The sequence below is a fragment of the Leopardus geoffroyi genome, chromosome E2 (genome assembly GCF_018350155.1).
Source record: "Leopardus geoffroyi isolate Oge1 chromosome E2, O.geoffroyi_Oge1_pat1.0, whole genome shotgun sequence".
NCBI classification, from domain to species: domain Eukaryota; kingdom Metazoa; phylum Chordata; class Mammalia; order Carnivora; family Felidae; genus Leopardus; species Leopardus geoffroyi.
This window is the reverse complement of record NC_059335.1, coordinates 13,303,926-13,326,584: the sequence shown is the minus strand read 5'-3', so window position 1 is coordinate 13,326,584 and position 22,659 is coordinate 13,303,926. Positions and strand designations below refer to the sequence as shown.

Genomic DNA, 22,659 nt, shown 5'->3' with positions numbered 1-22,659 from the left:
TTGGGCTTACCTCTCTGGATGTGTTCCTTCATTTGTAAAGTGGGTTATAACAGTACTGAGGTAGATTCAAACTTTTTGGCCACTCCTATCACTGAGAGGTGAGGACTGACTCCTTGCCCCTTGTATCTGGGAAGAGCCTCAGAGAGACAAGCTATGAAAAAGCCAAAGCCACATGGAGGGGCCACGTGCAGGCATCCCAGCGGACAGCCCCAGCTGAGCCTCCAGCTGGCGGCCACCAGCAACCGCCAGCCCTGTGAGGGAGCGTTCTTGGACGTCTGGCTCAGGTGAGTGTTTGGATGACTGTAGTCCCCGCTGACATCCAACTATGACCACAGGAGAGGCCTAGCGCTTCGTAAGGGCCATTGCCCTAGCCACTGTCACTGTTCTTGCTCTCTGCCAGGTCTTGATTCCAGAAGGTTCTCTCATCCCACATCTCACACTAGGGGGCTCAGGAAACTAGACCTGCGTTCCAGCTCTGCTCCTGAACTGCTGGGGGACCCTGGGCCAGCCCCTTCCCCCATGCCCCTCACCACACTCATCAGCATACTGGAGGTGCTCACCCACCACTCACTAGCTGTGTGATCTTGCGTTCGTTCCACGGGCTCTCTGAGCCTCCGTTTCCTTGAAGTAAAATGGAGATACTCTCCCCACCCACCAAGGCTGGTGGGAAGATTCAAGACGGTGATTCTAACATGCCTGCCTAGGCCTCGTCCTCTCTTACCAGGACCACTGATTCAGCCTCCACCTCGGCCTCCTGTCTTGCCCTGACAAGGGTCTTAGACAGATCGTCCTAACTTCGCATCTGGCCCTGGCCCTATCCTGTTCAAAAGCCCTCCATGGCTCCCCACCATCCCCAGAAGAAAGTCCAGCTCCCTAAGCTACCATTCGAAGTCTCACCTAGTCTCACATCACCCCGCTGCTTGCAACTCCGTCAGGAGCTGGGCCTTTGCACAAGCCTCTCCCTCTGTCTGGAGCACTTATTCCCTTCGTACCAGCAAACTTCCCCACCTCCTCCAGGAAGCCTTCCCTGATGCCCCCTGGCTGGCTTAGGTGCCTCTCTTTGGCCTTCTCACTTTCCATTATAAGCCTCATTTCTCTGAGCCAGGACCATCTATGTCTGGGTCTGCCCCTTCTGCAGCTGGGGAGACCCATAGGACAGGGCCTGGGCCTAAGTCATCTTGGGGTACCTCCCTGACCTTGCCCAGCACAGGACCTGGCACTGAACAAGGGCTCAGGAAACACTGGATGAAGGAATGAAGAAATGCACAAAAGAAAGAATACTAAAGTTGGCAGCTCTCTCAGGCTCGGACCAGAGCCCCTGAGAACATCACACAGACCCCAAACCATGGTCTGGGGAATGAAAAACGATTCAGCCAGACCAGGCAACCAGTCCTCCCAGAGCTTGCCAGCCTCAACCAAAATATAAGTTTGGTTCCCAGAATCACAACAAGTGATTTTGTCAAGGGCATGCCAGAGGCCAGTCACCATCTGCTTTCCCCAAGTTCCTCCCTAAGTTCAAGATCTCCCCCTTCCACCCATCATGGGCCCAATCCCCATGGCATCCTGGACAGAAATCCGACCCCCAAACTCCCTGCTTTTCAAAAGCAGAATGCCTCTCATTCAGGAGGATGTTATGAGGACTGGTTACAATAAAGGGTAAATGTCGTACAAAAGGAAATAGGTCAGCTGCTTATTGTTTAAAAGATGGGGGAACATGTTGGTTCTCAAAGGTGATAGGCATTGGGAAGCACGAGAGATCAAGGGGGATCTGGAAGTCGCCTGGACTCCTCTCTACTCCCAATGTCCAGCCAGCTGATCCCCAAGTCTCACTGGTGAAACTTCCCAAACATGCCTCAGTGCTCTCTGCCCCTTCCCACCTCCTCCATTCCCGCCCCAGTTCAGAACTCATTCTCTCCTGAAAGCAGCACATCAAGTCTCCAATCCACCCCCCACTTGGCCAGAGGCTCAAAATCCTGCTCAAAATCCTTCTGTGGCTCCCCATTAATGCTCAGCATGACTTTCAAGGCCATTCTTCCCCTGCTTGTGGCGCCCTCATTTCTCAGCCAACAGTCCAGCCAGACCAGACAAACCGAGACGCGGCTCCTGAAACACACCAGCCTCTCTTTTCTGTTCCCTTTTCTCACCCCGTAAACTCCTACGCATGCTTCAGAACCCTATTTCCAGTAGCTCCTCCTCCTCTGTGACCCCCAAGAGAATACTCTCCTCCCCCTAGACCCATCTACCCAACCTCTGCACCTCCTCCTGTCTCGTGGAATGAATGTCTGCATCCATTCTTACCATCCCCGACCAGGCTGGCACTCCTGAAGGTCAGAAAACCATGTATACATAAGAACACGTACTTCCCATTCTGTGCTCACCCACACCCCCAGACAGGAATGGCCCCCAAGCTGGGGACAGACACACTCATCCCCAAGAAACATGCTTCATCCGTACCCCATATAATAGCCACAGAGATCTAAAATATAAATCAGATCATGTCCCTCCCGGCTCAAAACCCTCCCACACCTCCCCAGTGTCCCTAGGCAAAGACCATGCTCTGCGGCCTGCAAAGGGAGGCCCTGCATCATCTGGGCCATCACACTTCTGGCCTTTGCCCAGAACCTCCTCTGGGGGACCCCTGCCGAGAGGCCTTCCGGGACTTTTCTGGCCACTGCCTTTGGACTTCTCTTCCACCTCCCTACTGCCCTTGAGGGTACAGCTCAATACCACAAGGTCCTCCACCCTCTAGTTCACTCTTTGTCTATTCTGTGTCCTAGTTCCTCAAAAGCGTCACACCCTCCTGCTTCCAGGCCTTTACATGGTCTATTCTCCTTGCCTAGAACACCCTTCTGTTCCCTCTGATCTGAGCTATACGCCAAGCTAAGTCAGATGTCTTCTGGGCTTCCCATTCCCTGGGGGTGAGTTTGCTTCTCCCACTGGACTAAGAGCCCATAAAGATAGTGATGGGGCCTCTACATAGACTGTTTCCCTCTGGAACGTTCTTCCTCTTTCCTGGCTGACTCCTGTTGGTCTTTGAGGGCTCAGCTCAGACATGTCCTCCCCCAGGAAGCCCTCTCTGTTCTCCCAGCCACCAGGCCAGGTACCTCTTCTGGGCTCCCCCAGGCTCCAGGGGTTCCTCTGTCACAGTCCCAACCTCTCTGGGCAGTCACTGTCTGTCTATTCATGTGTTTTGTCTTCCCCACTGGATTCTAAGCCCCAAGTCATCAGGGATCGCTAGAGTTGTCTTAGTCACTGTTATGTCCCAGTGGCAAGTATGATGTCTGGCACATGAATGACTGCAAAAAATGCTTTTATTGAAGTACTTTAAAAATAACAACAGTATAGGGGCACCTAGGTGGCTCAGTTGGTTAAGCGTCCGATTTGGGCTCAGGTCATGATCTCGCGGTTTGTGAGTTCGAGCCCCATGTCAGGCTCTGTGCTCACAGCTCAGAGCTTGGAGCCTACTTTGGATTGTCTCCCTCTCTTTCTGCCCCTCCCCCACTGACGCTCTGTCTCTCTCAAAGATAAACATTTAAAAATTAATAAAAAAATAAAAAATAACAACAGTATGATTCTAATGCCATTTATTGTGTATTTACTATGTGCCAGGCACGTTAAATACTGTTCTCGTTTAATTCCAACAATCCTATGAGGTCGGTACTATTATTATCCCCACTTGGGGAGAGGGGAAGCCGAATCTCAGAGAAAGGAAGCTGCCTGCCCAAATTCACAAAGCTACTGAGAAGCGGGACTCAAATTTGAAGCAGGTGGTTGGGCTCAGAGCCTGAGTTGCTAACAATTATTCAGAATATCTCTCATTGATGGCTCTTGGCTTGTAATTGTCCATCTGGGTCTGGGTGCGACTCCCCCACCAGACTTCAAGGCCTTCCAGGGCAGGGCCCAGGTTGGCTGCATTTCAGAGCAAAGGACCTGGACCAGAACCGGAGTCTGGGAATGCGGTGAGTGGATTAATGAGTGTACAGATGAGTGAATTAGCGAATGGGTGAGTGTGTGACCCACGCGGCCCCACTCACCCTCGATGAGCCACTCGCAATTGCCATTGACGCTGTAGTTGCCCGCACCATCGGTCACGAAGCCTGGCGCCTCCCGCAGCACTTGCCGCTGCCCCTTGCAGTCCCCTGCCTGGGCCCCGGGGGACAGCGGCCCCAGCAGGGCCAAAGATAGAGCCAGCGCCACGGCCAGAGCCGGGCGCAGGGCCATATCCGCCTCCCGCACTGACTTACAGACGGGACAGGCCGTAAAGATTGGAGAGGACCCTCCACGCGGCGCGAGGCCCTGCAAATGTGACCTCTATAGACGCGACATGGCCTTGTAGACCAGGGAGGTCCAGGAGTTGCACTCCCCCAGAAGGGAGCCGCCGCTGTAGACGGGCTGTGGAAACCGAGGAGTAGATCCTATAGACCCACGAAAGGGCCTGTAAATGGGGTCGTTATGGACGGGGCCAAGCCCTAGGGACCGTGGGAGTCGCTTATCGTCACGGGCCCCCATAGGCTAGCTGACCCCATAAACGGTGTCCAGCAGTAAAAGACGCGAGCCGCTGCAGGCCGAAACGGACCTTATATACGGGTGGGTCCCCAGGGAGCGAAGGGCTCCACAGCCCGGCGGGGGCCTCTATAGAGGGTGCGGGTCTTGCCGGGCCAGACCCGGAAGGTCCTGGAGAGACCCCTCCAGCCGGGGGCGGGGCGCGAGCGGGTGTCGGGGGCGGAGCCCGTCTTTAGGGGCTCAGGCCTGGACCCCATAGACGCACTCCCTGGCTCACCCACCCGCGCCTCCCTCCGGAGCCGGATGGGCCAGATCAGAGAGACGAGGGGACGCTCGGGCCAGAGCGGCCTGGGAAGACCCGCTGGGAGGGCGAGGGGGCGGGGGCCGAGCGGCCGCTGTGGGAGGAAAAATGGAGAGGAGACGAGAAGTCGCGGAGCCGCAGGTCAGAGCGGCCCTGGGAGGACTGCAGAGCATCCAACCCCACCCCTCCACAAAGGGAGACTTCCGGAAACTTCCCCGCCCATTTGTTCCCACACGCGTGCGCAGCAGTGGCCTCCTTGGCCTGCGAAGAGAGAATCACACATGCGCAGTGCCAAAATCGTAACCCAAACTCGGGGTACAGGTGGTTGAGCAAAGCTCGTGCCACTGGAGGGCGCCTCTAGCTCTGACTGGAGAAGAGAAGGTGAAAATAAAGGAGCGGCGCAGTAAGAGGGTTCTGTTAGATGATTCATAGCTTCAGTTCTCCCAGATTCTGGGCCAACGTGAAGGCCCCTCCCCAAATGCCATTTCACAGATGGACACACTGAGGTCCAGAGCTTGGAACAGTTCATGCTCAGCCCCGCCTCTGAGCACCATCGAGATATAAAGAGGCCATTTTATAGATAAAAACTTAACGAATCCGCTTTATTTTGGCAAGAGGGGAAAAAGTCTTTCTGCCGGGGACCTGAGGGAGGGCCCCCGGATGGAGACAGGGTGGGCAGAGCACGGGTCCGAGGTCACAGAGATCCAAGGGAAGGTTTCAGAGTCGAGACCAGATTCATAATATCCGTCCCAGTAGCAATGGCTCGGGGTCGCGGAGTCCTGGAGAGTCACGGGCAGGGTCCCGACGATCGTCCCTGGTGTTCCGGGGTCCGGCGGGATCAGAGGTCTCGAAGGGGGCCAGGGGGCCGTAGGTCTCGGAACAGCGGGAGCCCAGAATCCGGCGCCGCTCGGGGCAGGGGCTGAGGGAGGGGACGGGGAGAGAGGCTCCCGCGGGACCGTTTGGCACAAGAGTCGGGGGTGGGGAGTGGGGTGAGCGGGACAGTAGGCACCCCTACCTGGGCGCGAGGGGTGGGGAGGGTCGGGAAGGCCTGGGATGGCAGAGCCCTGGGGCCGGGATAGAGCGGGGATCCGGAGCCCGGCCGGGGCCCGGCGTGCGGCCCATGGGGCGGGGGTGGGCAAGGGTGCTCAGACCGGGGGTGCGGTGCCCCCGGCCGTGTGCATGCTGAAGTATTCGGTGAAGCCGGTGTGCGGCGCCGCCGTCTGGGGCACGAGCGGCTGGTAGGGCGGCGTCGGGCCATCCCAGCTCGGGTCGGCCGCCTTGGGGAACCGAGCGGGAAGGGGCGGGGAGGCCGCGCCCCGCTCGGCCGTGGTCACCACGCGGCCCCTCGGGGCCACCGCCGCCGCCACCGCCGTCTCCTCCACCTGCTTCCCGGCCTGGGAGGGGGGTCAGGGTCAGAGGCCGTCCGAGACCCACGGGGGGCAGATGCGGCCCCGAAGGCCCGTCCCCCTCCCCGCAAAGGAGCCCCCCCTCCCGAGGTGCGGGCGCTGGTGTCAATCAGGGAAGGAGCGGGCGGCTGGGCGCCTGGACAGCGGGGCCAGGTACTCTAGGGGCGGCGTCGGAGCGCGCCGGGCGAACTCCGGCGGCGGCCGGGGAGTGGGTGGAGAGCCGCGGAAGGCGGGTGGCGGGGGCACGGCGCGTGGCGTCTGCGGGGGCGTGCGCAACAGCGCCAGGACCCAGTCCGGCAGGGTGGGCGCAGGCGCCGGGGGGTGGTCGCGGCGCGGTGTAGGGGCTCGGGGCGTGCGAAAGGCAGGGGGTGGGCTCAGGCGCCCGGGCGAGGGGGGCGGCGGCGGGGCCGGGAGCGGGGTCAGGTACTCCAGGGGCGGCGCCAGCAGCTCCTCGTGCGCCGGGGGCGCGGGGCTTACGGAGGAGGCGGGCGGGGGGATGGAGAAGAGCTCCGTGAAGTTGGGCACCGAGTCGCTGATGAACGTCACGTTCCCATAGACGTGCTGCGGGAAGGGCTTGTCCGTGGACTGGCTCCCTCCCGGGCCGGGGGCCCCGGCTGAGGCGATCTGCGACGTGCGCACATGGTACGGGAAGTTCTTGTTGGCCGCCGACGGGCGTGTCATGATCTGGGGCGACAGGCCAGGTGCTGGTTGGAGCAGCACTGTCCGGGCCTCAGTCTGTCTCCTCAAACATGGGGTCGTAAGGATTCCCCCTCACTGGACATCCCCCACCCTTCCCTGCAGTCCTTCACTCCGGATTAGGCTCTCCTACTACAGGCTCTCACAGTTCGCTGAGTTCTGACCTTTTTCCTCCGTCGCAACCCTGACTGCCCTGCGATGCTTCCTCCATCAGAGCCCTGATCACTGACATCACTGGGTAAGTTTCAGTGGCCTTCACTGTCCGGTATGATACCCACTAGCCATATGGGGTTATTTACATTTAAATTAATCCACATTAAACCAAAATTTTTGTTTTCAGTCACACTAGCCACATTTAAGTGCTCAGTAGCCCCGCGTGGATAGTAGCTATTGTATCGGAGAGCACAGAGTATAGATAAAATATTTTCATAAACACAGAAAGGTCAATTGGACAACAACACCTGATAAACTCTAGAATGTTAGCTCTGTGAGGGCAGGAATTTGTTCATTCCCTGCTGAATCCCCAATACCTTCTAGAACAGCACCTGGCACATAAGCACCCAATAAATACTGGTTGAATGTAGAAGTGTGTCCCCAACTAGCCTAGTAGATCTTGAGAGCAGGGACTGGGTGTGACTCGAGCACTGCACACGGGAGCCCAGCGCGACCCCTCTAAGGTCATGGGAACAAGCAGCTGAAAGCAGTAAACAGCGGAATGGGGCTGTGCTGAGCTAACTGCATTTTTACAAAAGAAACTGGCTGAAGATGAAATATAGCTAAGAGGGCACTGCACTTGGGGGCCCGGGGCCTGCACCTCACCTCTCACCCCCCAGTTTTTTGAGTATGGGACCTGGGACATGTCGAAAAAGCTCCCTGAGCCTCGCTGGGGGAAAGGGATGGCAGCACCTACATGGAAAGATGAGGAGAGGGCAGAGCTTGGCCCATGATGGTTCTCAGCATTTCTCCTGTTTCTGTCCCTTTCTGACTTCCTGCAGAGCTTCAGGAAGGGCTGTCCTGGGAAGGTGAGTCTGTACCTAAGTCAGGCTCTGGGGTAGAAGATGGGGGACCAGGCCATCTGTGACTGAGTACATTCGCCACCCAGAGCACATTGTGGACCCCTGCGGTCAGAAGCCTGGATCCGCATCAGTGCCTATGCTCCTGTCTGGCTCCCTCTTATGGTTGGCTGTGGAAGGACTGGGCGCAAAGGCCCTGCCCTCCTACCAGAGGCCATGGAGCCCTGGCAGGTCACCTCTCCTGTTTGGACCTTAGCTTCCCCTTTCTGTATAGGGGGTGCAACGACCATTATCCATCCTGTCCTGGGGCTGCTCTGACACACAATTAAACAAGGTATATGAACTTTCACCCAGAAGCCCAGATAGGATATAAACCACGGCAAAGAAGAGGTTTAGTGCTGATCCCCTCCAGATGTCATTCAGATCTAGGCCCCCTGGAGCCCCAGCCTGACCCACTCCACCTGCTTCTTCCTGAACAATGGTCTGTGATGGTGCAGCAGATGGAAGAATGTGTTGGCGAAGGGTGGAGTAATGACCAAGGGGTTTGGGAAAGGCAGTGGGATACAGAAGGGAAACGTGAGGGGGCGGGGGGCAGTGCACAGGGTCAGGAATGGGGAGGGGCTGAGAAAGAGGGTGGGGTTCAGTCAGTAGAGCATGAGACTCTTGATCTCAGGGTCACAAGTTCCAGCCTCACATTGATGGTAAAGTTTATTTAAGGAAAAAAAGAAAGAAAGGAAGAAAGAAAGAAAGAAAGAAAGAAAGAAAGAAAGAAAGAAAGAAAGAGAAAGAAAGAAAGAAAGAAAGAAAGAAAGAAAGAAAGAAAGAAAGAAAGGAAGGAAGGAAGGAAGGAAGGAAGGTGTGGTCAGTGGAAGAGGCTAGAACACAAGGTGGGAGAGAATAGAAGAGGCTGGCTTCTTGGGGGGACAGAGTAGAATAGCCTGCAGGAATCCAGCAGGCTCTTGGTAAGTGTCTGTTGAATGAGTAAAGAAGGAAGAGAAGGAAATGGATGGAGAGCTCAGAACAGAAGGTCCAGGCAGTTCAGGGGTTGGGGAGTTTCACCCACTCTCCGCCCATCAGGCTCCCACCCCCACCTGGATGCCCTTCCTCACCAGGAACACGCCATGGGCATACAAATGGATCCCCAGCTGGATACCATTGACAATCTTCTCCCGGGCCCACTTGGGGATCCCGAAGTTGGCGATCAGGGCCATAACAGGAACGGCAAAGAACCTGCAGGGGAGGTGCTGGTTCAGTAGAGACACTGCCTCTGCCCTCTTCCCCACCCCATGGCCCCAGCCCCCCTGCCACGCACACACGTAGGGCCCAGGTGTGTCCCAAATTAGAGAGAAACCAGTGTAACCTTCAGAAGCCAGAGATTAAAAGGGGGCAGGAATCCCACTGGCCTGGGAAATTCTGGAAGGCAAAGACTAGGTTGAATTTAACTCCATTCCACCCCACCCCAAATCCTGGCACCTGATAGGAAATCAAAAGATGTTTGCTGAATGCATTAACATATGATAATAACAATTAAGGACTTAACTGCAAGCCAGACCTGTCTCTAAGCTTCTCACGTATGTAAACTCATTAACTCACAATGACTCTTCGAGGCAAGTACAAATTCCATCCCCATTAAACAGATGAGGAAACTGAGGCAGAGCAAAGTTCATTGATTTGTGTGAGGTCATACAACTTACAAGCTTTAGAACTGGGATCTGAACCCAGGCAGTCAGGCTTAGAATCTGCCTACCGTACGACTATGTTATGTTGAATGATAAAAAATTACAACTAGCTTTTATTGAACACCTACTACGTACCAAACACAAGGCCCTTCTATAGTGCCCTAGGCATGCTCAAGATAACTCTTTATGGGTAAGCAACCTGAGGCACTCTCTCTCTCTCTCTCTCTTTTTTTTTTTTTTTAATTTGGGAAAATAATTTTTTCCAGGTCACGAAGTAAGTGGCAGACTGGGTCTGCTGCCTGACTTGCAAGCCCATCAGCCTCACTGAGGAGGGTCTGAGAAATGGGAAGCCCCACAAGACAGGGACAGCTTGGGGGCCCAGCACGTCTCACCAGAGGGTGTAGGCAGCAAAGAAGGGCACGTAAAAGGGCTGCTTCTCCGGGAAGTGACGCAAGGAGATGAGCACAGCATAGCAGAACCACACGTAAGCCGCCACCTGCAGCCCAATGAGCCCATAGCCCGCCGGCGACTCGTACGTGTATAGTACCTGGCCTGGGTCAAAGAACTGCACCCAAGGGAAAGGGTTCATCATAGCTTTGACCTCCTGCCCTCCACACAAGGACCCCAGACCCTAGGCCCCTCCCCCCACCGGCACCCAGGGAGCAGAGCTATTGGGTCAGGACAGAAGCAGCAGGAGAGAACAAAATGGAAATAGAAGGACATAGAGGTAGAGTGAGGGTGAAAAAGAAAGAGAATACATTCTCTACCAGCGGCCCAACATGGGGCTAACCACCTACCATCCGTAAGTTTTTCCATTTGCGTCAACCCAATGAGGTGGGTCTTCTTAACACCCCCACTTCGCAGAGGGGGAAACTGAGGCTAAAAGGGGCAGCTTTTGGCCAAAGGCAAAGCCAAGGTGATATAAAGCCTTACAGGAGCCCTCTGGGATAAGTAAGACCCTCCCAATTTTACAGAAGAGGAAACAGGCTTAGAGGGGGTGGGCATCACCCAAGGTCAGCTAGCTGGGAAGTGGGAGAGCCAGAGTGGAATCCAGGTCTGTGTGACTCCTGAACTCTCAGTCATGACATTGAGTTTAAATGTGACAGACAGTGAGAGACAGAGGGAGGAGGAAGAAGGCTCCTCAGAGATGGTGAAGAGAGGAGGCATGCACTTAGAGAGACAGATGGGCAGGCAGAAATCGCAGAGTGGGAGAGAGCGAGCCAGCTAGAGTGCGATGTGGGGAAGGGCTGGCAGACAGGTGGAGGAGGTGGCCAAAAGCTTGGGGAGGGGCGGAGAGGCAAGGCCTGGGCAGTGGGAAGCGGCACTCACCTCGGCCTCGTAAATGAGCAGCACCACGTGGGTGAGAGTGTACAGGGTCATGTAGACAGACAACTTCACGGAGCCCGAGTGGCTGATTCGGCCCCTGGCAGCAGGCCATGAAGGGAGACAGCAGGGGTGGGGGCTGTCAGGGAGAAGCGGGAAGCCAACCCCCCCAGATCCACCCCAGTGTCCTGTTCCCTAGCCCAGCCACACCTCCCGCCAGCACTCCCTCCCGCCCCAGCCTGGGCACCGTGTCACTGTGAATCCCTTCCCCAGAAGGATGAGCATCAGCAGGAAGATGAGGAAGCTGGAGGAGAAGAGCAACTTGGCTGGGAGAAGGGAGGAGAGGGCGTCTCAGACATAGGGCTCAGAGGGAGCCCAGGCACCCTCCCCTGGCCCACTTCATTCTCACCCAAGATCTTCAGACTCTCGTTGCCAACGCCATCAGTGGCATACTGGCCCCAGTAGATGCAGAAAAACAGGAGGCTCAGGACTGAGGGGAGAACGGGCAGAGGGAGGAAATGACAGAAACCAGCTTTGGGGCATCACTGCTCCCTAGCATTATGATCCAGATGGCCAGAACCCCTCCTTCATCCCCATCAGGATTCTAGACCATTTACGCCCACTGACGTCCTAGGAGACTCTGGAGCCCAGGCCCCAGCCCCTCTTCTTCAGGATCCAGATGTCCAGGCCCCCAGCCCCTCCTCCCTCAGACCCAGGGGTCCTGGCCCCCAGCCCCTCCTCCCTCAGACCCAGGATCCAGGCCCCCAGCCCCTCTTCTTTTCCTCAGACCCAGGTATCTGGACCCTATGTCCCTCCTCTGACAGAACTCAAAAGCTGGGATACTCTGAACCTCACCCTCCACTCCTGCTGCAGCCATGAACATTTTGTAAGTTGTGTGGAGCAACTGACGACCTTTCAGTAAATCTAAAAGAAAAGTAGGGGAAGGTGGTTCACAGACAGGGAGACTAGCTCATTCCCCCAACCCTGCCCCCCCATAACTCCTAACCCCACCACCACGTACTGAACTTACATCCAAAGTAACAGGAGAGGAAGAAGATGAGGAGGAAGATGAGGAGGAAAGTCACATCTGTCTCCAGGATCCCTGCCAATTTTGTAGAAGGAGGAAATGATTCAGTCAAAGCTGGGTGTCCCTTGGCAGTGAGCACCCAACTCTAGACCTCCACAAAGATTCTGGTTTCTGGGTCCGCAATGCTCACCAAACTCATCAGCCGAGAAATGCCGTGTCCAGAAGGACTTGCCATTGGTGAGGACCATCTCATACTCCAACTGCAGCCCATCTCCCTGTGGGAAGTGGGGAGGCCTAAGGGGGGGGGGCCCTGGGCAGGTAGAGGGTCACCAGGAAGGCAAGGAGGAGAAGGCCCAGGTGGCCGGCCCAGCCTCTTACCCCACACTTGCTGAGTGCAATGTACCACCACCTTTCACGAACCGAGCGGAAGCTTCGGCCACTGGAGCAGCTCAGGTAGCGGGTTCCGTCCTCTGACACTACCTGGGAAGGAGCAAGAAGAAGGTTGAAGCCTGTCTGCGCAGCCCTCAGGACCTTGGCCTTCAGCATCTGCCCATTCCCCCATACCTGACAGCCTGACCAGGCATACTGGGTGGTGAGGTTGATGACCTGGTTGTTCTCAGGCCTGATCACTGACTCCTTGGCCAGGCAGTCCTGGGGAAGGCAGGGACATGGTCACTCCCTGGACAGCCTCGGCCTTCTTCCCTCTCCCATGCACCCTCCTCACAGCCTTCACCTTGTCCCCTGCCTTGTACACAGCCGGCCACTGGGATGGGTCGTCGAAATAGAGGAGGATGTTCTGACAGCACTTGGCCTGCAGACCCAGAGATTTTGAAGTTTGAGGGTGTACAGGGAACTGGGGTAGCCCTTGCCTTGGGAGGCCAAGGGAATATCTAGCCTCAGCATGGAGAGTGGTGGGGGAAGGCTCACCTCAGGGTATCGGAAACGGAAGTCCAGTCGGCCGTAATCCGAAAGAAAGCAAAATCTTGTCAGGAACACCCAATCCTGGAAAAGGGGCCCAGTCCTCCTGAATCCTTGAGAACTCCCCGACTCCATAGACCCCCCCCCCCAACTTTCCTTCCCTACTCTTGGGTACCTGATTTCCAGAGAAGCTTAAGGGGACCAAGTTACCTCCAAAATTCTTGTGATCCCTTTACCTTGGGTCCAGGATTCTTGTCTCAAATGCCCCCCACACAAGTTTCTTCTCCTCCCCTCGAACACTTTTCCCATTTTCCAAGTGCACTGAGAAAGGACCTGGAAGGCCAGGTGCCCATCCCGGCCACCTTCAGTCCCAGACACCATCTGACTGGCATCCCCCGGTTATCCACACGAATGCCCCACTGTGGTCCCAGAGACCACCTCCTACTGGGTAATATTCCAAACGGCCCTCTCCTGGCCCTGAGCAGCAGTGTGAACTCCAGGCTCTCTACGGAGTGAAAAGTGCTGTCCCTTCAGCACCACCTTGGCGTTCTCCCAACCCCCACCCCAAACTCTCACTCTCCCAACCCGTCCCTCCTCCCCGCCCAGCTCTGACCTCAATGTCCCTCCTACAACCCTTAAGTCTCTTCTCGACCCCACGGCGCCTCTCAGCCCCAACCCTGACCCAGTCCTCCCTATTATCCCCAGCCCCAATCCCACCGCGGCTCTCAGGGACGGCCTGGGAAGGGCGGCAGGGGGCGGGGCGGCACCCTTCTCCTTCCCTTCCCTCCGGTCCCCAGGGGCCCGGCGGGTGGCAGGGGAGGGCCCAGCGCGCTCACCTCCTTGGAGCTGAGGTTGCCCCGCACGTACTTGGCCCGGGCGCGGGGGGGCAGTGGCAGCAGCAGGAGCAACAGCGGCGGCAGCAGGCGGCACAGAGCGGGCGCGCGCGGGGGCTCCATTCCGCCCGCTCCGGGCCCCGGCCCCGGCCCCAGCTCCGCTCCGGCTCCCGCTCCGGCCCGGCGACGGCGGCGAGAGCGCGCGAGCCGGCCAGCGCGCGCCCCCGATTAAAGGGGCCGCTGGGCGCCGCTCTCCCCGCCCCCTCCTCCGGGATGGCCCTGCCTGGCGCCTTCTCCATCGGCATGGGAGAGGACGACCCCTCCCCATGCTCTCTACTCCGCCCCAGCCTCAGTTCTCCCTTCTGGGACTCTCCCTGATACCTCTTGCTCCCCTTGTCCTACCCTGAACTCACATTCCCCCCAGCCGTGCCTCCTCCTCCAGACAGCCATCTCGGGATGACCCCCAACGTACAGACCCCAGCTCTGCCCTGACCTCCCCGCCAGCTTAGACCCCAAACTGCTCTTTGATGGCTCATTCCTGCCCTCATGACAGCCATCCCCAGCAGCGTCCACCCGAGATCCCATGGGCTCTGTGAAGTGCCCACAGAGACACGGAGGCTGGAGAGGGTGAACCATTTGTTCTGGGTCACAAAACACGGAGATGGCAGAACGCTGGGCCAGCCACAATCACTACATTCCATTGCCTGACCCTGTCCAGTCACTGCTCACCGGGGTGTGAAACCGGGTTGCTGCCAGAAGAGGTGGTGTTGTGAGAAGCCCAGAGCAGACCCAAATCAACCCTCTGGGTTCAAAACCCAGCACTGCCACTTTCTCATTAGACTTCAGCCAAGTCGTGTGATCTCCCAGTTCAGTCCCCTACCGGCTGGTACCAACCTTATGGTTTCCCAGTGGGCAATGAGGATCCCTGGAAGGCTTTGCAGAGCAGCGTCCAAGTCCCTCAGCTTCATTTCCCCTGATCAGATTCCAACAAACATGTCTAGCTTCATTCCTCCCCCTCCACTGGAAAAAAAAAAAAAAAAGTGCTGCTCCTCAAAATATCATTTTAAAAAACTTCCTAAGCCAAGGGGCCAAGCAGAAAACATAAGTGCACAGAACACTTTCAGTGGAGAGTGTGGGACCCATGAAAAGGCAGCCTCTGCTATTTGGCTTGAGCCAGTTGTTGCCAGAAGGGATAGTAGGTCCGCTGCCAGATTCTTTTCCTTCTTTTTTTCTTTCTTTCTCTCTTTTTTTTTTTTTTTTTTTGTTTGTTTGTTTTAGAGAAGCCAGAAATGTGTTAGGCTTTTTTTGTTTTGCTTTTGTTTTAAAGCAAACTGATTTGTAACAGTAGGCAATTAATTCAAAAACTTTAAATGTATGTTGGGCCAAAGTTAAAAGGTCTGTGGGGTAGATTCAGGCCTCGGTCTCCCATTCCCGTCGTGATCTTGCACACACGGTTCCTATGTCCACTGGACCAGGAGCCCATCGAGGGCTGGACCTGGACATGACTTACTCTAAGTCCCAGGATATCCTAGGAATATGGACTGAATGAAAATGGTTCCACATCCCCTATTTGCCCTGCTCCAGGCCTTGCACATACTGTCCCATAAAGCAGCGTTTCTAGAATTCCCTGAAATGTTCTTTTCTTCCTCTACTAGTAAGTTCTTACCAATCTTAAAATGTGTAAAGGTCTACATCTGCTCCTTTCTGAGGAACTCCCTCATCACCAGGGACGAATCATCACTCCCCCCTTGGACTCCCTCAGCCCCTGCACCTCTCTGTCCCCAAGATGCAACCATTGGGGCTGGAACTCTCTGTGCCCACCACTGGACTGGGAATCTTCTGGGGACACAGCCACAGCAGCACTCACTCTGGGGCCCCAGCATCACCAGAGCTGAGCCTGGCACATAGTTGGCTTCAGTGGGTAGATGCATTGGACTGACTGAACCCCAGGTTTCCCCAGCCTGCTGGCCCTCAAATCCCAAGAAGGTGACAAGTGATGGTATCTTCCCCTCCATCTTGGACCCAGAACTCAGAGCAAAGCAAAGCTGCTTGCTTGGGTCAGCCACTCACTGAAAATCAAGGGGACCATGAAGAAGGTACTTTATTGAAGTGATCAGGAGTGCGGGTTTCCTGCCCCTAGCCCAGCCTCAGTCCCCTCAGTACAGTCTCATAGGTGGAAAGGACCAGGCCTCTGGGCTGCTCTGGGCCACCACCCAGGAGAGGCTGGGCAGTGGGGCAGGAGGGCTGGGGCTCCAATCCAGGGCAGAGGTTCGGGGCAACAAGGGTGATGATGGTGGCTGAGGCAGGGGTTGTTGTGGGCCGAACCCCCAGGGCCGGGGAGGGGGAGGTGTGGCAACCAGCCAGATGCTTTTCAGTAGGTCAAAGGCTGTTGGGGGGCCCCAGACTGCCCCAGATGGCGAAGGCAACAAGGGCAAAGGCGGTGGCCAGGGACCTTTCGGTGGCGCCAGGCTCACCCTGTGCACCAGGGGAGTGCTGGAGGTGTGAGGCACGGAGAAAGTGAGCTCCTTTGTCCTCTGTTGCCTCCTCTGCCTCCTCTCTCCTGGGGCCTGCTCCGGGCTGTTGATCCAGGAGGGTGTCATCCTTCGTCTTTCAGGGCCCCCAGGCTTGGTCCCTGGCACAAAGGAAAAAACCATGGGAGACAGCTGAGCTACAGCAGACAAGGAGAAAGGGATCACAGGAAGTAGGAGGTGGACTCACCTGGTAAGGGTGGCTGGCAGTCACGGAGCACCAAGGTAAGGTCAGGCACACAGCCATGGCAGGCCTGTAAAGTGCCCACGATGGCATCCCTGGCCTCCTGCACTAGGTTCCTCCTGGGGAAGGCCTGTGGCAGAACCAACTGACACTGCAGCTCCTCCAGCAGCTGCCCCAAGCCAGGGAGCTCTGGGGGACTGGGTGGGCCTGGGCCTGAGCCTCTAGGCACCTGGTTCTCCTTGCCCCTTGACTGGGGAGCTGGTTCTTGGGCCCAGCTTGGGCTTGAGAAGCGTTTGGTGGGGAGTGAAGGGGTGCCGGGCTCCAGGGACCCACTGCTAAGCAGCCGTGCCACATCCAGAGATTTCACCTCATGATTAAAGAGACCCCGGTGCTCCCGGCTCAGCCGGCCCTGCGTTATGACCACGACCTTGGGAACGGTAGGGGCCACAGGTGGACCCTGACTGGTCACAGGAGGATCCTGATGGGTCAATGGCCGGCGGCTGCCCATCAGGGCCTCGTTACGCTCCCGCCTTGTCTTCCGACGACGGACACGACCAGATTTCTCAGGCCGCTGGAAAGGCTGGGGGCCTGGCCCCCGGGGGTCCATAATGTCCTGGAAGAAAAAGATAGGACAGTCATCATCAGGCCGATAAATCAGGGACCTAAAAGTGAATAGTGAGAAGAGAAGATAGTTTGGGGTGAGGTGGAAGGCCTATTTACAGAGACAAGATGAGAATAAGATAGTGGGTGGGTAGGGAGTGATTGGCAAAGACTTGGTCAAGGAAGGAGTTGTAGGGGTTGGATGGGGTCAAGGGAGTCACGGTGAATGGGGAGGTGTGTCAGAATAGAGAATAGACAAGGGGTTACAGGGTACTGGGACATGAGAAAGTAGCTAGAAGATGGGGGATGTGGACGGGATCATGAGACCACAGGGTCTGGTGAACTAGAAGGAATTATGGACAGAGGAGAAATCCAGAAGTAGAGGAGGTACTGGAGAATGCAGAAAGTGGAGTGACATGGTAGAGAGAGAAAGGCAGAAGAGACAGCAACAAAGAAGTAGGAGAGACAGAGAAGACCTCGGGGAAAACAGAAAAGGCAACGGAGGAGCTACCAGAAACTGGGCCTAGTCATGGGAATGCGGTGGACTAGGGTAGATGAGGCAAAGGTGGGCAGTTGAGGTTAGGAAAGGGGGGTACGGTTGGTGGGGGCTAGGTAAGGGTGGAGTACCTCACCTCCTGGCCCAATGAACCCAGTCCCCCACCCACCCCACGTGGCTGTGGGGTGCAATGGCTTCTTTTCCACGGTGACCCTAGTTCACGACGCCCTGTGGACTCTTCCGGGCCTCACGCACACTACACGCATGCGCGTGCACCGCCCACGCCCTTTGACTTCCTGCTCTCGTGAGGCACGAGGAACAGAGTGCCGGTTATGGTCCCACCCTTTCCAGCCTTACTTCCAGAAATCTCTCTCATTTGTCCTTAGGCATCTCCCATACACCAATCTGCTGTGAGACTCGCTGGGCCCGCCCCCTTCATGAATGCTGATTGGCTTAGACTGTCTCTCGGGGGAAGCCGTGAGGCGAGGCACAAGGGGAAAAAAGGGCCATGGCAGTCTCCACTTGCAGCGGGGCCCCAGACAGTCACAGAATTCATCCCTAGAGATTCAGTATAGAGTCGTCATTCAGAGCTAGGATCTGGAGTTAGACTACCTAGGTTTAAACAACCCAAATTGGCACGTTTGAGGTGTATGACCTTGAAAAGTGTGTAACTGCTCAGACCCTCGATTTCCTAATTTGTAAAATGGAGCTGATAGTGCCTCCTTCGTGTGGTTGCTGTAAGTATAAAATGAGCCAATACATCTAACTTGAAACAGCACTTGGTTTGAATGGAATGAATGCCTCGAAGCTGTTTCTCACTAAGCTTTGCTTCAGCAACGGCTTCTCTACCTTTTCAACTTATCTACCGACACTAGTCCCCTCAGACTTTAAAATCAAGCTATAGGGGCACCTGGGTGGCTCAGTCGGTTAAGCCTCTGTCTTCCATTCAGGTCACGATCTCACAGTTGGTGAGTTCAAGCCCGCACACAAGCCAGCTTCAGATCCTTTGTCTCCTTCTCTCTCTGCCCCTTCCTTGCCTGCTCTCTCTCACTCAAAAATACACATTTAAAAAATAAAATAAAGCTATGGCCAGAGTTTCCCCACGCCCTAATCAGCTATATTACCTGTGTAATACAGCTTACCCAGACTTCCTGAGTTTTCAAAGCCAAACTCAAATACTACTCCTAGGAACCCCCTACTCTGAGTCCTCTTTCTCCTTCCCCTTCTCCACCTCTCTTAATCACAACCTTGATCCTTTCCTCATCTCTGTGTCTGGATCTGTCTTCCCCAACACACTGGGACAAGGCCAGGATTTGACCCATTCGTTTAATAATCATGTAAGTTCTTGTGAACAGCCATAGTACTTGGTACTATGAGTCAGGCCCTGTTCCAGGCAAGTGGACTGAAGCAAAACATGATAAATAAGACCATATTTCAGTATCAACCTACCTAGAAAGAATGAATAGATGGGAAGGTCCCATTTGGAAGTGGAGCTACGGGAATATAACCAGGAAGTTTAGGGGAATGTGGGACCCCCACCTGGTCCCTGAGAAGAGGAAGAGTTGGGAAGACTTGACATTTGAGATTAATATGGGCCGGGAGGGGCCGACCTTAGGTGGCCTTGGCTATGGATGTAGGCTTCAGAGCTTAGACACACCTGTGGGTTTAGAGAGAGGAACAGAGGCCACAGATCTGCAAGATGAGCTGGGTGGGAGGGGTGCCAGGCTAGACCTGGGCCTTGCAGCATCTCTAATTTCCTTTTTCTTTCTGTACCTTCTTCTGCCCTCTTTGCAGGGCCTGTGATGTTTGTAATGCAAAGATGTGTAGTTTAGATTTTATGCCACAAAAACTGGTATTTTTGAGCAGGGGAGGCCTGCGAGCAGATAGTATCACTTAAGTCCTGGCTCTCTCTTAGGATGTCTCCTTACAACGGAGGCTCTATTTTTCACATTTTGCTATCTTTTTTTCTACCCACATCAATAGAAAATGGGAGCGTGCCCACCTAGCCAGGTGCGTACGAGCCACCCCCTCAAGGGATCCAGGAATGGACTCGTCCACTCATTTCCCTCCCCCACCACCACGTGAATGACACGCGCGCGCGCGCACACACACACACACACACACACACACACACACACACACACACACACACACACAGCTGGCGATCCCTTCCGCACATTTCTCGCTCTACAGCAAACGGATTCTTCCCCCAAGGAAAAGCTCTAGATTTCCCCCGCCCACTCCCGGCCTTTCAGGTAGTTCGCCCCTCCCCCTGACGCCGGTGTGGCGTGTGGGGTTCCTCCCTCCCCTATGGGTGCTGGATGATCTCGCCTCCCCATTCCCAGGTGCCCGGGTGCGCTGGCCGCCGCCGCCCGAGCATGAGCGGCCGGGGCGGGAAGCGCCGGACGAGCCCACTGCGCGTCCGCCGCGGGGGAAGCATGGGTTCCCAATTCCACCACCCCTTTTAAGTGAAGGTTTCCGCTCCTGCAGAGGAGGCGGTGCCCGGGATCGGCAGTAGTCCTCGCTGGAGTGCGGGCGTCGGGACCGTCCATTGTTGCCTGTAAGGGAGGGGTGGGCGTGGCGGAGCCACCTCCTCGGCCGACTCCCCCGGGTCGACCTCGCTCGCCAGTCCTGCAGGAAGGAGCTGCGGCGCCAAGATGAGCGGAGAGGAGAACCCAGCCAGCAAGCCCACGCCGGTGCAGGACGTGCAGGGTGACGGACGCTGGATGTCCCTGGTGAGCGACCCGGCCCGCGATACTCAGGAGTCCGGGAGGGGCCTCAGGAGAGCAGTTGGTTGGCGCCACTCTCTCTGTGGGATTAGGAAACTGAGAGCAGTTGGGGTGGTGGAGGCGAAGCGGGGAAGCAGAGTGGGGCGGGCCAAGCAGCGCGCGTGCCTTTGACTCCCCTTGTACGTCCCCGAAGCACCATCGGTTCGTAGCCGACAGCAAAGATAAGGAACCCGAAGTCGTCTTCATCGGGGACTCCTTGGTCCAGCTAATGCACCAGTGCGAGGTGAGGCCCGTCCCCCATCCCCTTGCCCCACCCAGGCCTGTGCCCTCGCTGACACATCTGGATCAGAGCCCAAGCCAGACAGGGATGAGGTACCCGAAATAGCCTCAGGCAGCACCCACACCCAAACCTCCGTGTAAGATGCAACATTCTACTGAGAAGGAACTGTGTGACCAGTCTTTGTCACATGGGTTTTTGTGTAGTGAGACTTAAAATCTTAAAATGAGGCTTTCTTGCAAGAAGATTGCCTAAAGTGAGATTCTATTGTTTGCTTAAGGTAGTGCACAGCCCTAATGGATGTCCACAAAGCTGTAGTCTTTCCACCAAATGAAAGTCAACTGTAATAGCTCTCCACAAAGGGGACTCAATTATGTTACGTTTCCACTAAGGTCAAACCATGATGGCTTTCATCAACTGTCAATGCTGTTGGTTCAATGCATGCATGACTCAAGCAGAATAGGTTTCCATAAAGTGAGTCTCGCTTCTGTGGATCTCCATGAAAGTGAGACTGTAATAGGTTTGCATAAAGCGAGATTCGACCAGACTGCCTCCATAAGGCAGGGCTCTTCCATTATATGTGGCTTGGACAGAGGGTGGTGGTCCTTGTTGCCAATGCCCTTGTTGCCAATGTACCCACACCACTTCTTGTCTGCAGATCTGGCGGGAGCTCTTTTCTCCTCTGCACGCACTTAACTTTGGCATTGGCAGTGACAGTACGCAACATGTGCTTTGGCGACTGGAGAATGGGGAGCTGGAACACATCCGGCCCAAGGTGAGCAGAGCTTCGGTGGGCAGCTAACGCGCCCCAAGCCTCCCTCCTGACCGCTGCTTCATGCCTTTCTTTCCACAGATTGTGGTGGTCTGGGTGGGTACCAACAACCACGGGCACACAGCAGAGCAAGTGACTGGTGGCATCAAGGCCATTGTGCAACTGGTGAACCAACGGCAGCCCCAGGCCCGGGTCGTGGTGCTGGTGAGAGGGTGGGAGGGCAGGGAAGAAAGAATGGCAGGTGTAGCTGCAGCTGACACAGTTCTGGGCAGCATGGCGCAAAGCGGTGGTTTTCAGGCAAAATCTCCAGTTGAAGCTTGCTACGTACCCAGCAGCTGTTGTTAAGGTGTTCAGGGACCAGGTAGCTGCTGTTGCCCAAGAAATTGCTGAAGATTCTGGGGGGTGTTGCAAAACTCAAAACAATTAGCCAAAAATAGGCGTTCCTGGGGTGAATCCAGGCTCCATCACTTCCAGCTGGAATATTTCCTTCTCTGAAAGAGGGGTTGACCCTTTGCCATGGTGTCATTTTTGTGATGGATACTTGGAAAGGGGCTGGCACCCAGAAGGTACTTGCTGAAGGGAGTCTCGGACATGGTATCAGGAATTACCCTTCTGATCCCCCACTACTCCATCCCTAGTATATTCTACACCTGGCAACCTCCTGGTGAGGGTGAACAGTTTGTCCCAGAGAACAGGATACCCAGATGTTGGTAGGATGTCTCCTCACAACTCTTGGTGGCCTTTCTCAGGGCCTGCTTCCGAGGGGCCAGCACCCTAACCCACTTCGTGAGAAAAACCGGCGAGTGAACGAGCTGGTCCGGGCAGCACTGGCTGGCCACCCACGGGCCCACTTCCTGGATGCCGACCCTGGCTTTGTGCACTCAGACGGTACCATAAGTCACCATGACATGTACGATTACCTGCATCTGAGCCGCCTGGGCTACACACCTGTCTGTCGGGCCCTGCACTCCCTGCTTCTGCGTCTGCTGGCCCAAGACCAGGGCCAGGGTGGCCCCCGGCCAGAGGCTACACCCTAAGCATCCTTCTTCCCCATTAAATTCTCATTCCTTAGTCTCCCGTTTCTTGCTTTATGGCCAAGCCCTTCTGGGTATCTCAACCTTAACTATGATCTCTGCGATCCTGCAGCTCCAGAGGATGCTCTGTTTCTGCCTGAAGCAGGCATCACCAATCCTCAGGCACTCAGGTTCTTGCAGGGTCTAGCAGATTTTTACTCTCAATAACACTCCAGGCAGGCACCATCAATCAGTAACACACTAGGTGAAACCAGTTTGCACACATTACCCTGCAAGATCAAAGTCAAACAAGAATTCTGGGAACATACTGACCTAGCAGCCAAAGCCCTTCCAAAGCTGC

General features: G+C 55.8%; 4 protein-coding genes across 14 annotated transcripts in view; 1 reads left to right on the top strand and 3 right to left on the bottom strand.

Annotated features, from left to right (window-relative positions):
- The window catches only part of MEGF8 (multiple EGF like domains 8), a 40,900-nt gene extending 35,912 nt beyond the window's left edge, over positions 1–4,988 (bottom strand). For 2 of the 3 annotated variants that reach the window (XM_045442213.1, XM_045442214.1), the window contains exon 1: positions 4,035–4,985. In XM_045442213.1, the coding sequence (XP_045298169.1) occupies positions 4,035–4,221 (187 nt within the window). In that variant the 5' untranslated portion in view covers positions 4,222–4,985. Of the gene's footprint in view, positions 1–4,034 lie in introns of all 3 variants that reach the window. The other variant, XM_045442215.1, reaches the window with a different exon arrangement.
- A 399-nt stretch (positions 4,989–5,387) lies between these two features.
- On the bottom strand, positions 5,388–13,902 carry TMEM145 (transmembrane protein 145). 5 transcript variants are annotated; one of them, XM_045442230.1, is made up of 15 exons: positions 13,703–13,901; positions 12,876–12,950; positions 12,682–12,759; positions 12,513–12,599; positions 12,327–12,428; positions 12,139–12,223; positions 11,952–12,023; positions 11,777–11,845; positions 11,331–11,411; positions 11,169–11,247; positions 10,928–11,021; positions 9,029–9,149; positions 6,688–6,894; positions 5,820–6,198; positions 5,388–5,723 (listed from the first exon to the last, which is right to left on the bottom strand). In XM_045442230.1, the coding sequence occupies exons 1-15, from the start codon at positions 13,820–13,822 to the stop codon at positions 5,540–5,542; spliced, it is 1,833 nt and encodes a 610-aa protein (XP_045298186.1). In that variant the 5' UTR covers positions 13,823–13,901; the 3' UTR covers positions 5,388–5,539. The 5 variants fall into 5 exon arrangements, with proteins under 5 accessions (XP_045298186.1, XP_045298188.1, XP_045298189.1 ...); XM_045442232.1 differs by adding an exon at positions 9,991–10,163 and having other exon boundaries at positions 5,388–6,198; positions 13,703–13,900; XM_045442234.1 differs by lacking the exon at positions 5,820–6,198 and adding an exon at positions 9,991–10,163 and having other exon boundaries at positions 5,533–5,723; positions 13,703–13,900.
- A 1,880-nt stretch (positions 13,903–15,782) lies between these two features.
- Positions 15,783–19,553, bottom strand: PRR19 (proline rich 19). 2 transcript variants are annotated; one of them, XM_045442207.1, is made up of 3 exons: positions 19,165–19,553; positions 16,418–17,024; positions 15,783–16,331 (listed from the first exon to the last, which is right to left on the bottom strand). In XM_045442207.1, exons 1-3 carry the CDS (start codon positions 19,252–19,254, stop codon positions 15,856–15,858), a joined length of 1,173 nt encoding a protein of 390 aa, XP_045298163.1. In that variant the 5' UTR covers positions 19,255–19,553; the 3' UTR covers positions 15,783–15,855. The 2 variants fall into 2 exon arrangements, with proteins under 2 accessions (XP_045298163.1, XP_045298164.1); XM_045442208.1 differs by lacking the exon at positions 19,165–19,553 and adding an exon at positions 17,644–17,735.
- On the top strand, positions 18,022–22,356 carry PAFAH1B3 (platelet activating factor acetylhydrolase 1b catalytic subunit 3). Of its 4 annotated transcripts, none has more exons than XM_045442212.1 (6): positions 18,022–18,244; positions 20,137–20,242; positions 20,430–20,519; positions 21,172–21,288; positions 21,367–21,489; positions 22,035–22,356. In XM_045442212.1, exons 2-6 carry the CDS (start codon positions 20,165–20,167, stop codon positions 22,320–22,322), a joined length of 696 nt encoding a protein of 231 aa, XP_045298168.1. In that variant the 5' UTR covers positions 18,022–18,244; positions 20,137–20,164; the 3' UTR covers positions 22,323–22,356. The 4 variants fall into 4 exon arrangements, with proteins under 4 accessions (XP_045298168.1, XP_045298167.1, XP_045298165.1 ...); XM_045442211.1 differs by having other exon boundaries at positions 18,023–18,244; positions 19,998–20,242; XM_045442209.1 differs by lacking the exon at positions 18,022–18,244 and adding an exon at positions 19,639–19,762 and having other exon boundaries at positions 19,998–20,242.
- The last annotated feature ends 303 nt before the right edge of the window (positions 22,357–22,659 follow it).

What these genes read in the sequence shown, in the direction of transcription:
- PAFAH1B3 (XM_045442212.1), top strand. Translation starts at nt 20,165, where the DNA reads ATGAGCGGAGAGGAGAACCCAGCCAGCAAGCCCACGCCGGTGCAGGAC. An exon ending in AGCTAATGCACCAGTGCGAG is followed by an intron (nt 20,520 to 21,171) that starts GTGAGGCCCGTC and finishes TCTTGTCTGCAG; the next exon opens with ATCTGGCGGGAGCTCTTTTC. An exon ending in TGGAACACATCCGGCCCAAG is followed by an intron (nt 21,289 to 21,366) that starts GTGAGCAGAGCT and finishes TTCTTTCCACAG; the next exon opens with ATTGTGGTGGTCTGGGTGGG.
- TMEM145 (XM_045442230.1), bottom strand. Translation starts at nt 13,822, where the DNA reads ATGGAGCCCCCGCGCGCGCCCGCTCTGTGCCGCCTGCTGCCGCCGCTG. An exon ending in AAGGGATTCACAGTGACACG is followed by an intron (nt 11,022 to 11,168) that starts GTGCCCAGGCTG and finishes GCCTGCTGCCAG; the next exon opens with GGGCCGAATCAGCCACTCGG. An exon ending in ATGCCCATGGCGTGTTCCTG is followed by an intron (nt 6,895 to 9,028) that starts GTGAGGAAGGGC and finishes CTGTCGCCCCAG; the next exon opens with ATCATGACACGCCCGTCGGC.
- PRR19 (XM_045442207.1), bottom strand. Translation starts at nt 19,254, where the DNA reads ATGCTGCAAGGCCCAGGTCTAGCCTGGCACCCCTCCCACCCAGCTCAT. An exon ending in TCCTCTCTCTAAACCCACAG is followed by an intron (nt 17,025 to 19,164) that starts GTGTGTCTAAGC and finishes TTTTTCTTCCAG; the next exon opens with GACATTATGGACCCCCGGGG. An exon ending in CTGCCAGCCACCCTTACCAG is followed by an intron (nt 16,332 to 16,417) that starts GTGAGTCCACCT and finishes CCTTTGTGCCAG; the next exon opens with GGACCAAGCCTGGGGGCCCT.